General features: G+C 41.1%; 1 protein-coding gene across 1 annotated transcript in view; it reads left to right on the plus strand.

Moving 5' to 3' along the window:
• Positions 1 to 2,733: 2,733 nt before the first annotated feature.
• LOC311509795 (extracellular matrix organizing protein FRAS1-like) overlaps positions 2,734 to 16,947 on the plus strand; it is a gene marked incomplete at its 5' end in the record, with an annotated part of 35,492 nt that continues 21,278 nt past the window's right edge. The window contains 2 exons of the mRNA XM_084575231.1: positions 2,734 to 2,874; positions 5,145 to 5,291. Coding sequence (XP_084431357.1) covers positions 2,734 to 2,874; positions 5,145 to 5,291 — 288 coding nt within the window. The remainder of the gene's footprint in view (positions 2,875 to 5,144; positions 5,292 to 16,947) is intronic.

Raw genomic sequence — 16,947 nt, forward strand, 5'->3', positions numbered from 1 at the left:
AGCTTCTGGAGAATCAGATTCCAAAACGAGGCCACGAGGGAAGATACAGTGGAGTGGTGCAGGATGACAGAAATAATGGAAAGGAAAGAGTTTAGCCTTTAACAGGGGGCGGAGTTTATCTGGTGGGAGGAGCCAATAGAAGGAGGCACAAGATGAAACAATGAGTAAAGGAGCTGCAGAGCTGAGGAAGGAGGATCCAAAAAGAGTCAAAAAAGTTCAGAAACCAAAAAGAGTGAAAACACAAGGAGATCAGCCACAACAATTATGACCACTGACAGGAGAAGTGAATAACATTTAAACCATCTTGTGACAGTTCAATGTTCTGCTGGGAAACTTCTGGACCTGGCATTCATTGGTGTGGATGTTATTTAGACATGTAGCACCCACCTAGACCAGACCAGGCCCCTGAAGACCTGGATGACTGAGAACCTTCACAGACAAAGAACAGTTAAGAAACGAGACCCAGGTGAAACTACTCGAGGTCAGAGTACTGAAACTTTCAAAGTAAAACAAAAAGGAAGTGTAATAAATGTTTAACAAATCCCAGACTGAATAAATGTTTTAAAACTCAGTAACATGTTTTTCTGTGTATTTCAGCTGAAGTGTTCATCTAGTTCATGTCACTGCTCCCCTTCCTGTGTATATAGGGTATATTTACTTCTATTTCTATTTCTTGTAGATTTGTACATTTGCAAAACGAGTTTATTTTTTTGTTTTTTATTAGATTTTTATGTTATTTTTTAATTTATTCATTTATTCATATTTTATGGAATTTTGTTTTATTTTTATTTTATTTTTTATTCTATGTTATTTTTTATTTTTTGTTTTATTTTATTTTATTTATTTATTTTTATGTTATTTTTTATTTTATTTTATTTGTTTTATGTTTTTATTTTTTAATGTATGTTATGTTCTTCAATTTATATTTTAATTTTATTTTAATTTTATTTTTTTATTTATTTTTCATATTTTATGTAATTTTGTTTTATTTTTATTTAATTTTTTATTCTATGTTATTTTTATTTTTTTTTATTTTATTTTTTTATTTTTATGTTATTTTGTATTTTATTTTATTTGTTTTATGTTTTTATTTTTTATTTTATAGTTTATTTTTTATTTTATTTTATTTTATATTATTTTAAATTATTTTATATTATTTTATTTATTTTACACCTATGTTTCTTTTCACTAGTGGTTATTGAGAGTTTTATTTAAGTACAGCTGAGCTTTTGTGACCAAGCCTTTTCTCTTGAGGATCAATAAAGTCTAAGAACTGAAAACACAGTGGCGCTACATACACTATATTACCAAAAGTATTCGCTCACCCATTCAAATGATCAGAATCAGGTGTTCTAATCACTTGGCCTGGCCCCAGGTGTATAAATTCAAGCACTCAGGCATGCAGACTGTGAAACAAGACATTTGTGAAAGAATGGGCCGCTCTCAGGAGCTCAGTGAATTCCAGCGTGGAACTGTCATAGGATGCCACTTGTGCAACAAATCCAGTCGTGAAATTTCCTCGCTCCTAAATATTCCACAGTCAACTGTCAGCTCTATTATAACAAAATGGAAGCGTTTGGGAAAAACAGCAACTCAGCCACGAAGTGGTAGGCCACGTAAAGTGACGGAGAGGGGTCAGCGGATGCTGAAGCGCATAGTGCAAAGAGGTCGCCGACTTTCTGCACAGTCAATTGCTACAGAGCTACAAACTTCATGTGACCTTCAGATTAGCCCAAGTACAGTACGCAGAGAGCTTCATGGAATGGGTTTCCATGGCCGAGCAGCTGCAGCCAAGCCACACATCACCAAGTGCAATGCAAGGCGTCGGATGCAATGGTGTAAAGCACGCCGCCACTGGCCTCTAGAGCAGTGGAGACGCGTTCTCTGGAGTGATGAATCACGCTTTTCCATCTGGCAATCTGATGGACGAGTCTGGGTTTGGAGGTTGCCAGGAGAACGGTACATTTCAGATTGCATTGTGCCAACTGTGAAATTTGGTGGAGGAGGAATTATGGTATGGGGTTGTTTTTCAGGAGCTGGGCTTGGCCCCTTAGTTCCAGTGAAAGGAACATTGAATGCTTCAGGATACCAAAACATTTTGGACAATTCCATGCTCCCAACCTTGTGGGAACAGTTTGGAGCGGGCCCCTTCCTCTTCCAACATGACTGTGCACCAGTGCACAAAGCAAGGTCCATAAAGACGTGGATGACAGAGTCTGGTGTGGATGAACTTGACTGGCCTGCACAGAGTCCTGACCTGAACCCGATAGAACACCTTTGGGATGAATTAGAGCGGAGACTGAGAGCCAGGCCTTCTCGACCAACATCAGTGTGTGACCTCACCAATGCGCTTTTGGAAGAATGGTCAAAAATTCCTATAAACACTCTCCTCAACCTTGTGGACAGTCTTCCCAGAAGAGTTGAAGCTGTAATAGCTGCAAAAGGTGGACCGACATCATATTGAATTCTATGAGTTAGGAATGGGATGGCACTTCAGTTCATAGAATGAGTAAAGGCAGGTGAGCGAATACTTTTGGTAATATAGTGTATGTAACATACTGTCTGCAAATGAACAAAGAACGAACCAAAGCTGACAACAAAAGAAAACCCTATTTTTTCCATTCTCTTGTTGCAGCTGCAGGAGGCAGTGAGGACAGGCTGGGGGGTGAACGTCCTCCGTCTCTGGCTTTTATTTTTAATGGTATGAAATCTGTTTCTCTGTGTCCTTTCCAGAGTGTCATCCCTCCTGCTGGCGCTGCACCGGCCCATCTGCAGACAACTGTACGTCCTGTCCCTCCCCGTCCAGCCTGCACGAGGGCCGCTGCGTCGCCACCTGCCCACAGGGCTTCTTTATCCAGGACAGCCAGTGCCAAGGTGAGAGCGTCACACATCCCTGAGCTCCTTTACTTTTAGAGGAGAGAACGTGCATCCCACGTTCTCTCCTTAACTCTGAAACTAAAACCGCCCAAAGAGGTTTTAGAAGAGGAGACGAGTGGCTGCTGATTGCTTCCTGGCACCGTTTCACTCTGTTAGAATTCAGCTGAGGCTTGATGTGAGAATTTGTTCTTAAAGATGCTGGAGTTAATGGATCCAGACTGGATTTTTCTCTTGAGTCAGTACAATAAAAACCGTTTATACGACACAGAATTAATCGACTCATCCCCTCAGTTCATGCAGACACGGGACTCACTGTGTTTCCCAGTTGACGCGCGTGCTGCAGTGAAAGCTTTTAACACTTTGCTGTAGAACTAGAGAATGTGTTTTTTTATTTTTTATTTTTTATTAAGCACAATCAGACCAATTTGTTGGTATTACGGCGCTAATGGATTAGTCATGCTCCAACAGTCCAGCTAGCGCCTACATCAGCAGCACAACGAGCATCAAGGCCACATCAGGAGCTCCTGAAGAATAAAAACAAAATACTTTAGATAACGCTGAAGAACCGAGGGAGGCTCTCCTCTCCTCTCCTCTCCTCTCCTCTCCTCTCCTCCCGTCCACCCCTTCTCCTCCTCCTTAATGAATACCCATTATCTCTAATCTCCCATTCATTAGCTCACCATGGTTTACCATCTCGACCTCATCTGAAGAGAGATGACCCTCTCTGTCCACCACTTACCAGCTTTGTCTGCAGGTTTTTTCTTTTTCTGTGAGCACACAGAATTTTTATTGTTTATCTCAAACCCAGCAAAAAAAAAACAACAACCTGCATCCCATCTAGTAGTAGTGAGAGGAGGATGGAGACCTGGACAGTTTCTGACTTGTCTCCTTCAGAGCTGAGGGACTCATTAGTTTTATCTGGAGACGTCATGTGATTTAGAAACTACTCCCCAACGTCTGTGTTTACTCAACTCTTACCAACATTATCTCTGCTTCATATCATGATTTTATTCTTCTACACTTCTTGACCATAGACTGTATATAAATATGGAGACTGCGTCCCCACTTCCTTGCATTGGCTGAGGCTATTTTCCCATGGATACAGGGGGCGCTATCTTGCGACTCTGGAGCCACATGGAGCCCCACCCACACTTCCTCCAGACTCGTTCTCTCTCGTTATTTACCTCCACCAGTCACAAGGAAACGTTGGATTATACACTGGACTTATTTTTTATTCTTTTTGCTCCTATGGTTACATTTTAGGAAGTGGTTGGCATGGCAACAGGTGGTCGCCAATATGTCACATCCTGTTTTAAGTGACAAACTAAAACAAAACTTGTCCAAAAAACTGACACTTTAACATTCATCAACATTATATTAACAACCTAAAATGACAGAAACCATCATTGAAATAAAAAATATTTGATGTGTATTTTAGTGTTTTAGTTTGGCCCAAGTCCCGCCCACTAACATGGAGGGGGTGGAGCTTATGACCTATACTGCAGCCAGACACCAGGGGGAGCTCTACATGATTTGGCTTCACTTTAAAGGAGCTGTTCCGTCGTCCATTTTTATACACAGTTTATGTTTTTGACAGCTTTAGTGACTTTGCAGACTCAGATTAATAAACGAATTAATAAATGCTAACCACCAATCAGTGCACGCCCCATAATGAAACATATACTTTTAAAATTAAAACATGACGTTATCAGACTGTATCGATCCCGGAGGAGGATTTACCAACAACCTCCACCTTTTACTGATGTGGTTAACACATGAATGCATCACTAAATAAATCCAACACTAAATCTGCAGGTCATCCGTCCCATCATCCTCAGGGCCTGGTTCAGACTTTGCATTAATTAAGATCCGATCATAAGCGACCAGCTTTAGGTCCGTGTGTCTCTCTGTATGCAAATAAACCCTGACATCATCTGGGGCGCAGTAGAATATTATAACAGCTGATGTCTCTAATGGATCTCTACCGCTGCTCCAGATCTGAGAACATCTGTTTAATGTGTGCGTCATGACTTTAGCTTCACACGTTAAGTTATTATTCAGTGACCTGCACAAAACTCAGATTAGAACTCCAACCCTGGAAGGTCCCATATGCTCCAGGATCTCTGGTAATAAAGATAAATAACGACATCGATGATTGAGTAACGTACATGGTTCTAGTGTCAGTGTATTAATCTGTGTCTGATGCTGCAGCTTGTTTCCTATAATAAATATATGTCATCACGTCTCCTCTGTCCTCTGTCTCCCAGCATGCCACCCGTCCTGCCAAACCTGCTCCGGTCCCTCCCAGGCCGACTGCACCTCCTGCCCCGCGCTGGCCTCCCTGCAGACCGGCTACTGCAGGACAAGCTGCCAGGACAGCCATTTCCTGAACGCCGTCTCTGGAGGCTGCCTCAGTAAGTCAGGCCGTGTGTTTTTTTTGTTTTTTTTTTCATGCTGCCACGAAATGCTTGGTTTTTATTTTTATTTTTAGCCTGAGTGCTGGCCCCCCCGGGAATAGAACCTCCAACCCTGGCAGGGATAGTGCCTTGCTCCGCCCGCTGAGCTCTGCACGCTGAGACATCTTGTGTGTGTGAAGCTCCAGCGTCGTGTTTAATTCATGAGAAAGAACTGTTTTCATGAAACAGATGGAATTAGAATGAAATGTTTGAAAGGTGCAAAATGAGCCTCAGACCTGGAAGCTGAGCTAAAAGCAACTTATGCTATAATTATACTCATGTAGCGCCAAACTAAACATTAGAGTGTAACAAAATATGTTTTGGAAAAATTACAAAAAAATTGGAAAGTGGAATATAAATGTTTCTTATGCCAGACAAATAAATAAAAGCTAATGAAAAAGTACAAAACTATAATAGCTCTTTGACATAAAACGGGTTTTATTGTGTTTCATTAACTTCAGTTGACTCAGATTATCCTTTGTACAAGAGGTTACCTGTTTAAAACGCTTTGATGACAAGAGTTTAACTGAACATGATGAGGATGTTGTGTTAGATCGGACATGAAGTCTTCGATTTTACCAGCATTTACTCAGAATATTCCAGAAGTCACAGCTCTGATTAACTCTCAGACGAGCAGCGTTTGAACTTTGATGCTCTCATCAACAGGTTTAATTAATCAACCAGAATCAAAGCGACCAATCAAGGTGGCCAATCAGCCGCCTGCAAAGTAAAAAGGTTAGGGACCTTCAGAAACATTTAAAACATGTTTAATGTAATAGGAAGATGACTTGTAGTTTTAAATGAACATAAAGCTGCTTGAATCTGCCTTTAATAATAAAACGTCTTCAGATTCAACCATAACATTATGACCACCTTCCTAATATTGTGCAGGTCTCTCTTGTGGTGACTCATCAGAGAATGGACATGGGCCTTCTGAGGGTGTCCTGTGGTGTCTGGCAACACAATGTTGTCAGTGGGGGGGCCTTTGAGGGGAGGGGCCTCTGTGGATCATCCCACAGATACTTGATCAGTTTGGGAACTAGTGAATTCACTGATTTGTCACCACATCACAGAGTCACTGCTGCTCTTCTTCCTCTTCCGTTTATCGCAGTTTGAATAAATCCAGGAGCTGCAACTTCTAAACAGCAGCTGAGCTTTGTGGTTATTTTAGTATCTGCAGCCACCGGTCTGACAAGAAAACTGATTTCTCTTCATATTAAAAGGTCGCAGCCAGAACATAAACCTGCGTTAATCTCCTGCAGAATCATTTGTCATTTCTGTCATGAAATATTTCAATACAAGCAGCAACAAACTGGAGGAATATCCAGAAACTTAAAATGAAAACAACCTTTTAACGAGTCTCTGTCTGGCAGCTATCGGGACAAAGACACGTTTCTCTTAGATCTCTGCTAATATGAACCAGACTAATATACTACCTCTAAAAAAAAAAAAAAAAAAAAACACTGTTTGTGTGATAAACCAGCAGGCAGAGATAAATGAGAAAGTTAAGATAACAGCGAGGGCGTAAAAGGAGCTCCTGCTGTTGTCCCGCCGCCTCTCACCGGGTAATGAAATGAGTTTCTACCGATCTGGACCGCCGGCTGCAGATTATACACAGCAATATGTTTACAAGACGGGGAGTCAGCACGGAGGAGAGATAGCACGAGGGGTAAACAAAATCTGAGGGGGGGGGGGGGGGGGGGCAAGAAAAAGAAATACAGGCTTTGACTTTTAATTATGGATTCTGATGACGCACAGTGTTTGGAGGTTTTTAACCCACAGACACACACATGTATGTACACAGGAGGGAAGGTACACTCACTGCTGGCTCACACTAGCTGATAAACATGAATGAACACACACACACATACACACATACACACACAGCCGCATCTAAAATGGGTCAAGCTCAGCCAAACTCTAGTTAATAAAAGATGCCTTGTGCCACTTCTGGGCCCCAGAAATACTGGGGTCATCATTTCTGCATGACCAGGACACACACTCACACAAACTCATGTTCCTATCATTGCGAGGACCTTCCATTGACATAATACGTCCCCATAACCCTAACCCTGTAACCCTACCCCCTGTAACCCTAACCCTAACGCCCTAACCTTTATCTAATGGTAACCTTTACTCTTCAGCCAAAAGGTTTTAACTCTCAAGCTATTGCGGGGCCCTCGTATTTTGTGAACAATTGTCCCCCACAACAAGACCCCACACTCATGTTTCTATCTTTGTGAGGACCTTCCATTGCTATAATGCATCCCCTAACCCGTTCCATAAACTTAAAGTCCCTCACCTCAAAGTTTAGTTTATAGTTGCACATCATTTCTAAGTCATAGCTTTAGCCTGACGCAGACTGTAACACCTGTGATTGGTCTGAAATATCCCTGATGTTCACATGTCTCTACTCAGACGTCTTCTCTATGTTCTGCTGCTGATTCACGTCTATTAACTCCAACATGTGTGAAGCACAGAGTGAAACTCAACACGGTTGACTAGATAGTGCTTTAGTGAAGTAATTACAGAAAAATGCAGACGCACCAGCGCTCAGGTAGAAAAGCTTTTACCGGCGTAGCCCCCTGTGGTCAAGGCTCCGTGTAGAGTGGTTGCAGGAGTAGACTAAACTCAACACTTACCCTTAAACCAGATCTAAACAGGTTACACACATGCAAAGTTGTGTTCTTATATTTGTAAGGACCTTCCATTGACATAATGCATTCCCTAGCTCATTAACCCTACAGTTCTCAGTCATCCAGGTCATGGTGTGTCAAAAAAGAGAGACAACTGGACTTGTAGAGTTTCTAGAAGACGTTTCATCCAAATCTTCAGTTTTAAAAGACTGGTGGAAGAGTTGGGGTTTAAATAGGAACATCTGTGGGTGTTACCCATCACAAACTCACATGACTAGTGTCTGTTAATGACCAGATACCTACCTGTAGTTGGAGGAGATTGTTTGACCCCGTCCTCTTTCTCCTATTGATGCTTCTCTAATGACCCGTTGTCAGTCAGAGGCTCAGAGAAACTACTCGGATGAAACGCCTTCAAGAAACTTTTCTAACCCTAACTCTTAAAAAACTGTGAGGCCCTACACACAAACTCAGCAACAAACTGAAAATGTGTTGTAGCTTGTGGTTCTCTCACTGTAAACACATCATTACCCTAAAGATCTCAACTAAGAGCCTGACGCTAACACTTTACCCGAAGCTACAACTAATTTAAACATTTACCCTGAAGTCAAATGAAGTCATCACGGGTTTTAACCCTCCAAAGGTTGTGTGCTTTATAAAAAAAAAAGGCCCCAAAACATTAATTATGTTGAGATTTTCCATCTTTCTCCATTGTACCCTAACTAGCTTAACTACTGTACGTACCTAGGCGAAATGTAATCATAACCCAAAACCCTCAAACCAAAGCCAAAGCTGGCAAACAGGTTTACACACATACTTTTATCCTCTTTTATTTTTAATTCTCATTTTATTTCCCCATCTTTTCTGTCACACACTCATGTGAACACACTTTCTCTCTGACACACACAAACCCACACAGGGCCTTGGATTACCGTCGCTGTTGCATAACGTCTTAAAGCGACGAGGCTTTTCCTCTCAATCACGAGTTCACATGAGACCAGATGTCTCCTCTTATTCTCCCTCTGTCCATCGTCCTCTCTCGCTCTGTCTTTTCGTTTCCGTTGCTCTTTGACATCGTCGGCTCTCTGGTCGTTTACTCATTACAAGCAATTGCATCAGTCATGATTGACAATCAAGTGATCTGGGATGTTTTGACAGAAATCTGCAGCTCGTGTCCGTGAAAAGAAGTTTAGCTCTTGGGTATGATGTTTCTTCTAGTGTGACATGTTTTTCTTTAGCCTGGTGTGTCCACAATCTGTGATTTCATTCTGGGCCAGGTTTTAACTGGTACAGATGGAAAAAATACCTCCACATCAACTGGACAGTCCTCTAACCAATCAGAGCCATTTAGTGTTAAACTGATTCAACTCCACGGTGCCCAGATGACATAACTACTGTTACTCTTCTGTCCATCACCACTTTAAGCCCCGCCCCAAACTAGTTGATTGGCTCCAACTTTTTACGACGTACACACTAAGCGCTGTTCTTTTTTTGCGGCAATGAAATCAATCAGTTCCCAGCAGAGCGACTCCAGACCAACTTTCCGCCACAAAAGATTTGTGGGCGGGTACTTTGTATGTCTTAAGGCTATTACATTTGTAAATACCTAATTTTGTTCTCGCGGCCCTCGTTTGGGAGTTCTCTGAGCTTGTTTTCGACACATCAACCGGCCAGAACTTTTTTCTCGTGTGGTGTCCGGCAACTATTCTGTGATTGGTCAGAAACTGGAAGTGGGTGTGGTTAATGCAGAAAAGCGGAAATGCTAGCAGCCACTCTCTGTCCAGATGCTAATATTCTCAGTGTGACTACTAATCTCTCCTGGATGGAGATCGACATACTGTATGAAAACAGACATGGTTGTAAAAACGACTGGCCGAAAACTTAAAATAATAAGAAAAGTGCCTCTCGTCATCCATCTCCCACAATGCTTAGCGTGTGTGACGTATGAGAGAACAAAAACAAAATTCTCGCTTCTCGCAGAGTACGTAACAAGCCTAAGATGTTAAACTTTCTTTTAAGATTTTACTGTTTAAGATTTAAGATTTCCTTCATTGTCACTTCTCACAGTATTTTCATACACAACAAACAAATTTGTGTTCATCATCAACTCAGTGACAGTGCAGAAAACATTCCCTCGTACGTAAATGGATGGATAAAAGATCTCAACACTAATAAAACGTGCAGTAATTACATTCAGTCCATCAGCGCAGTTGCAAATGTAAAGTGCATTTATGAAAGATTTAAGAGGCTGGCACCAACAGTGAGTCTTGTCTTTATGTTCGGGGATGACTGAGCAGATACTGACTCAACCAGGATGTTATAATTTTGACAGCAGTCTCAAGAGAATGATGAGTACATAGTGACACAGCAGAGCGGCCCATACAGTCTGTTGATTGGATCCAATATATTTTAGTTTGATTTTATAGCTCCTGGTAAAAGAGGCTTGATTCTGTAGTCAGGCTCTAAGAATAAACGTCTGACTGCATTTAAGATGGATGAAACATATTTTTCCTGAAGTTTTGAAGCTCAGTGTGGCGTCTCTGGTCGTCTCCATCTTTGTCTGACTCCACCAAACTACCAGGTAATTCAAAACTGGTCAAAGAGATGGCGCGTGAGTGGAGCTGAGGTTAAAGACAACTAGCGACCTGTCACTCAAAGCAGCCACACCCATTAATTCTGCACAACTTAGTTTAAATGAATGAAACGTTTTTAGAACCAGGCTGTAAACATGTTTATTTCTGCTGTAAAGTTTTTAACATTGAGGTCTATGGGGATTGACTCATTGTTGTAGCCAGCCTCTAGTGGACATTAGAGGAACTGCATGTTTTTGGGTTAGCGTTAGCTTAACCCTTCTAGAGTCAAAATATTGTCCTTCACCTTGAATGTTTATTGTGATTGGCAGAGACCAAACTAGAACCAACAGAAGACCAATGAATGGACTGTTTTGGACATTTTAACATGGAGGTCTATGGGTATTGACTCACTGTTGTAGCCAGCCTCTAGAGGAACTGCAGTTTTTTGGGTTAACGTTAGCTGAACCCTTCAAGAGTCAAAATATTGTCCTTCACCTTAAATGTTTATTGCGATTGGCGAGATCAAACTAGAACCAACAGAAGAGCAATGATTGGACTTTTTTGGACATTTTAACATGGAGGTCTACGGGGATTGACTCATTGTTGGAGCCAGCCTCTAGTGGACATTAGAGGAACTGCAGTATTTGACATTTTGGCAAAATTATCATTCAGCCCCAGAAGTCACTGCTCGGCATGAAATTGGAATTCAAGCTGTTTGTTCATCATCACATGAAGAGGGTTTACTGGTGTTTTCTTTAAGTTGTTGTGTACTTTTCGGCACCTATCAGATGATCTCGGCAAAACCTTTAAATGTAAACAAGAATTATGTAAATATTATTGACCAAATGTCATTAACTTTGCCAATAATAGCATGCCAGTATAATCACCATCTAAAGGTTGATGCAAACCTTTCCTTTCTATTGTAGTCAATAGGCTAGGACACATAACAGAAACACTTACATCCTCCAAAACCTTTCTGTTCACTAGTGTGCCTAATGTTTTGGCAAGTTTAGTTGCCTTTAAACTGCTTTAAATCAACTGGATGGAACTTTAGTCTTCCTCCCATGTTGCAGGTTGTCTTGGCAACACTTCTCTGGCAATCTACAGGATAAATATGAAAACCTCATTGACATAATTGACAATAACGTTTCCTCCTCTCACAGACTGTCATCTCTACTAAGGTTTTAAGAATACCTCCAGCATCAGAATATGGTTTTTCCCTCCAATATTTTTAGAGTTATCGAAATGAACGCTGCAGCTACTTGGGGATTAGATTTCTAATCCTGTTTTGCTCATCAGTTTTGTGACACAGCTCACATTAAAAATGCTCACAGAGTCAGATATTTTCAGATCAGTGACTGAGGACTGCAGAGTGCTTGCACTAGTCTCTCTCTCTCTCTCTGCGGTGATGAAGACCCGTCAGGTTGCCTCGTAAAGCTGCGTCTGAGCCGAGGACGAGGAAAAAGATCTGAACTCTGAAGGGTCCAGATGTTTGTGGACGACCTTCACTCAAAGCTGCATCATGATCCACATGTATTCACATCTCGTGAAGCCTAGGATAGAGCTGCACGCTGGATACCAGGAATTCATCACCATAGAAACACAGCGACTCTGAAACAAAAGATCATGTTTTCATTACATTCATTTTCTGCATCATTGATAGAAAATTAAAACTCTCCATGGAAACAGCATTAAGACGCCAGTGGCTGCAACCGCTGGATCTTCATTTAGCTGAAACGTAACTGGAGATCTGGTTCAGGGAATTTGAAACATTTGGTTTCTTCTTGGTCTTTAAATCATTTAATGAGAGAAAACGAGGCAGAACCATGGAACCAGTTCCTCTAACTTTTATCCACTCTGCAGAAATGTTGCACACTGAATAAAGACTAAAGGAAAAACACAAAACCACTGACAGTGGAGTAACTTATGACAAGAAGCAGTACGATGCACTGCTACTTGTGTTCTCAAGTGATGGGATCAGCATACAGAAGTTTGAGTTTTTTATTACACTTGCCAGATCATTAGGTACACTAGTGGATGCTTCTTATCCAACAGTCCTCCACTGAATCTTCTCTCCATGGAGGTTCTGGTCTTCAGAGTCAGTTTCTAATAACAGAGAGAGCTGCTTGAGTTTTACAGACACATGTTCATATTATTCTGGTATTTGAGTTTAATCCTGTTTAACTGCTCCACAAACTACATCTTCCGGAATGATCATCCAGTTGAATCACCACCTTTCTGACGCTGTATCACCATAAACTGAACATTAGAGCAGTCATGAGAAGGATTTTTATATTAGAATCAGAGCTGAATAGTTTAAAATATTTATTTGAGATTAATCACATGATTTCCATAATTAATGCACTCTGACATAAATTAATCACACTTTTTAAAATTTTCCAGTTATTAGCTGCTCAGAAAGCTTCCTGCTCAGCTCACGTCGACAGTAAATGTAGAAAACTTCAAGTTCTTGTCAAGAGAATCATCTTGTCGTTCAAAAAACCCATTTCTTGATAAATTTCTGCTTCTTTTGCCGTTTTGATACAACAGGCAACTGCACTTTAGGATCTGCTTGCTTTCCACAGCACTACTGCTGCTGTTGTCACTTCCTGATTTCCCAAATCAGGGTCAGAACAAGGTCATAATAAGATAACTTTCTTTTTATCAGAATATGAGTCTGGTAACATGGCATTATGGGTCGTGATTCAACCGATGACACCTCAAATGATTTGAGTGGCCCATCAGATCTTTGTCGTAGCATATCGAGTTCACAACAGAGAGACTCGTCTTAGGATTTTCCTCCATGCTCCTGGTCAGTGCAGGATATCTCACCTCTGTCCGCCGGCTGTACCAAACAGACACTGCTGGCTGACATAATACTGGTTTATCTCAACACAAACACCTGATTTAAAACTTTATCAGCACTTTGAAAAGGCTCACCTGGTTGAACGTTCTCCTCATTAAGTGACGCTGTGGTCCTCAAGTCTCCACTGTTTGCTTCATGTCATCTCCTTTTCTCTCTCCCCGTTACTTCCTGAAACAAAGTCCCAGAAAATAACTTGAACTTCTCAGTGACCTTTATTCAACTCATCTACAGAAGGGGGACGACTTTATTTGAAGCAGACGTGTAAAGAGGCAGAGTTTATTTCTCTGTGTGACAACCATCATTCGTCATATTATAGTACATTTTGTTGTAAAGTCTTTGTGTTTTGATCTGCTTCTGATTGTCCTCTAAAAGTTACTCCAATGTGTGCACAGGTTGTTTTTAAATTTTAAGTTTCTATGAACAGAAAGTCTTTCATTTACTATTAGGGCTTTTATTGTGAAACATCTGCAGACTCACAATATGCAGAATTGATGCTCACCACTTCATCCACTGTCACTGTGTCTTTATTTGTTCATGTCAACCGTGCACACAGCCAGCCCATAGACCGGTCCTTCTCCTGCCTTCTAATGCAGGTATAGGAAGAGCATTTTTTTTAATATTTTTGGGGCCTGATCAGGCAGTGAGTCAGATCTGAACAGAAATGTAAAAGCTTCTTTAATATCTTCATCTGTAATCCCATTCTCTGTTGGGACGACATGTCTAGACAGGATGAAGTCAGTGTAGCAGGACCACACAGCTCCTCTCTCTGCAGCGCTCTGCAAACAAAGATGATGATCCCCTTTTGTTCCTCTTTTTTTTTTTTTTTTTAATACATTTTTGTCTGAACTGCTGCTGCACTCAGGCGCCGTCCCTGAGAGGAAATGCTTGAGTTTAATTCTCATTTCAGCTGCACAAAGACGTCGCAAAGAAGTTGCTTACTGAGTAGCTCGACTCATTAAAGAAGTTTCTGTTTGATATAAATTGCAGGAGATGATACAGGATGATGTGTCGTATAAATCTGTCCTGCAGGAGAACACCATCGTCATCCCGTCTAAATCTAGCGCACCTACTTATGTGCGTCAAAAACTGGTAACTCCCCCATAAAGAGGGACTCTGAGGAGCCAATCAATACCATTTCAGTTTTATATTCAGTTTTAGTCGATAATCTCGTCTCCGCCGTGGAGCCATTTGTTCAGCGCCCGGAGCCGGATCGCCTGCAGGGTCTTGGCAGGAGGAACGCTGAGGCATGTTTTGTTGTGGAGTGATGCGATATGAGAGGCGTGGATGAGACATGAAAGAGAGGAAGTTTGTTTTCCAGTGACGTAGTGAACACACCTGGGCAGATGCCACGTTCAGTCGTCTTCTACAGTACGGGCGCTCGTCTGAATTAAAGTCAGCTCTACAGAAGCAGAGATTACTGTCAGACGTTAAAGAAACATTTTCACATTCCAGTTCTCACAGAAAACTCTGTCAGATATTTATCCTGGAAGAAGAAACGTCTGATGTTTTATTAAAAGTGCAAAAATCTGGACTCTGTGGACTCTGTCTCTTAACTCAATATCTGTCAAAGTTTGCAGACATCTTAAACAAAGTTACTGCATTGCACCGTTAATATAAACCCAACACTTCCTGTAACTGCTTCAGATTTAAACCCTTCATTAGCCTCATGCGTCTGGATTCAGCTCTTATCAGAGTCTGGTAACCCTCCAGCTGGAGAGTTTCATTATGAGGCGTGTTTCAACCGATAAGAGAAAAGAAATAACACTCTGTGTGCTAAAGGATAGTCCTCCAACCAATCAGAGCCATTTTATTGAAATTAAATTCAACTCCATGTCGCTCAGTGACGTGTATGACTATGTCGCTGTTACTCTTCTGTCCACAATCACAATTATATTGTCCCGGCAGATCTTTGCAGGATCATAATCAGTTTAGTCTGAAAGCCAGACCACAATTTCTTGTGGCGGGGGAAAGTTGATCTGAAGTCTCTCCGTTCCGAACTGATTCTGCTTCTACAAAGATCCACCAGGCCATCAAGAAAAATGTCTGCCGTCCGAGAAGCAAGTTGTCCAGAGTTTGTTATAGAAGCTAATGACAGCAAAACAACTTTAAAGGACAAACTGATCAAAGTGATTAAGGAATTTGCCTTAATTGCTTAACATAATGTCACATAATGTTTTTGCTCTGATTGGTTGTTCACATATCTAGTTGTGGGCTGGGGAAGTTGGACTGGCTTCCAGGTTAAGAGTCTTCAGCTTGTTCCAAAATGTGTGTCTTACCCCCTGTCCCTGACAGAGTTCAGATGACGTGTATGTCTACTGTTGCTCTTTTGTCCTTTGCCACATTAAGCCCCGCCCCCAAATGATCTGATTGGCCAGAAGATCTTTGCTGGAGCAGAATCAGTTCCCAACGGAGAGACTCCAGAACAACTTTGCACCATGAATCTTTAGTGGCCACGGAAGTTCAACTGGCCTTCATTTTTTTTCCCCCTTCAATCATGATGCAATCAGCAACATGATGCTACCACCCCCGTGCTTAACAATTGTGATGAAGCCCGCCCAAACGATGGATTATAATCAGCTCCCAACTGAGAGACTTTAATCCAGAGAACTTTACGCCACAGGGAAAGTCTGTCTGGCCTCCAGGCTACCTCTATGTTTCATTAGACAGAAACCCTTTTATTCTCTAACGGTGCTTAAACAAATCTGTGCTATATTTTCAAAAGTATAAATATCTGCTCTACCAAACTGTTTTCCAAGGCCCACTGAGCACATTAATGCATCAATAAATAAAATCCAGTTCATTAAAAGGTGCAGCTGAGCATGTCATCCATCTCATCATCCCGCAAAGATGCTTGATTTTTCTGAGCTGGAGTTTTCAGAGTAGGAACTAACAATAAAAACATACTTTTACTGGAATCAGAGAGAAGATGTCTGAGTGGAAGGTTTGAGAGCTCTTGGTGCATGTCCGGCTGCTTTTGTTCAGTTTAATCCCATCGTATAGTTCACCTAAAGCACATTCACCTAGATCAAAAATAATCATAAAACAATGATAATTAAAAAAACATAGAACCAAACAGCAGAAATGCAAATGTAGTGAATCATTAGCTATCGGTGTTGATTAAATGTCAGGTCCCTGGTAAACCAGCTGCTCCCTCAGTATCATCCTTTTTCAAACCACTTGAAACCTTTTTATAGAAAATAAATCAATGGGATGAAACCGGTCTAAAGAAAGTACAGCGCGTGTTTGACAAAGCCATGGAAACAGTGAGCTGAAGGAAACAGGCCTGCAAGGCAAAGAACAACACATTAGTTCATGTCAGATAAGAATAGAGTTTTATTTATTCCTCAGAACTCTTCCTGGAAGTTCAGAGATGTTTTTTTTAGTTTTAAATGCTGCACTTTTTTTTTTTTTTTTATCATTTGTGCTTCTGTTTGATTTTTAATCTCTGCTAAACTCTTTGAAAAGTGTGACAAACCTCCTTCACTTTTTAATGAGTAGATCAACAAAAACCCAGAAACCCAGTAAATGTTTTAATGTTCACA

This window comes from Chelon labrosus (assembly GCF_963514085.1).
Source record: "Chelon labrosus genome assembly, contig: SCAFFOLD_208, whole genome shotgun sequence".
NCBI classification, from domain to species: Eukaryota; Metazoa; Chordata; class Actinopteri; order Mugiliformes; family Mugilidae; genus Chelon; species Chelon labrosus.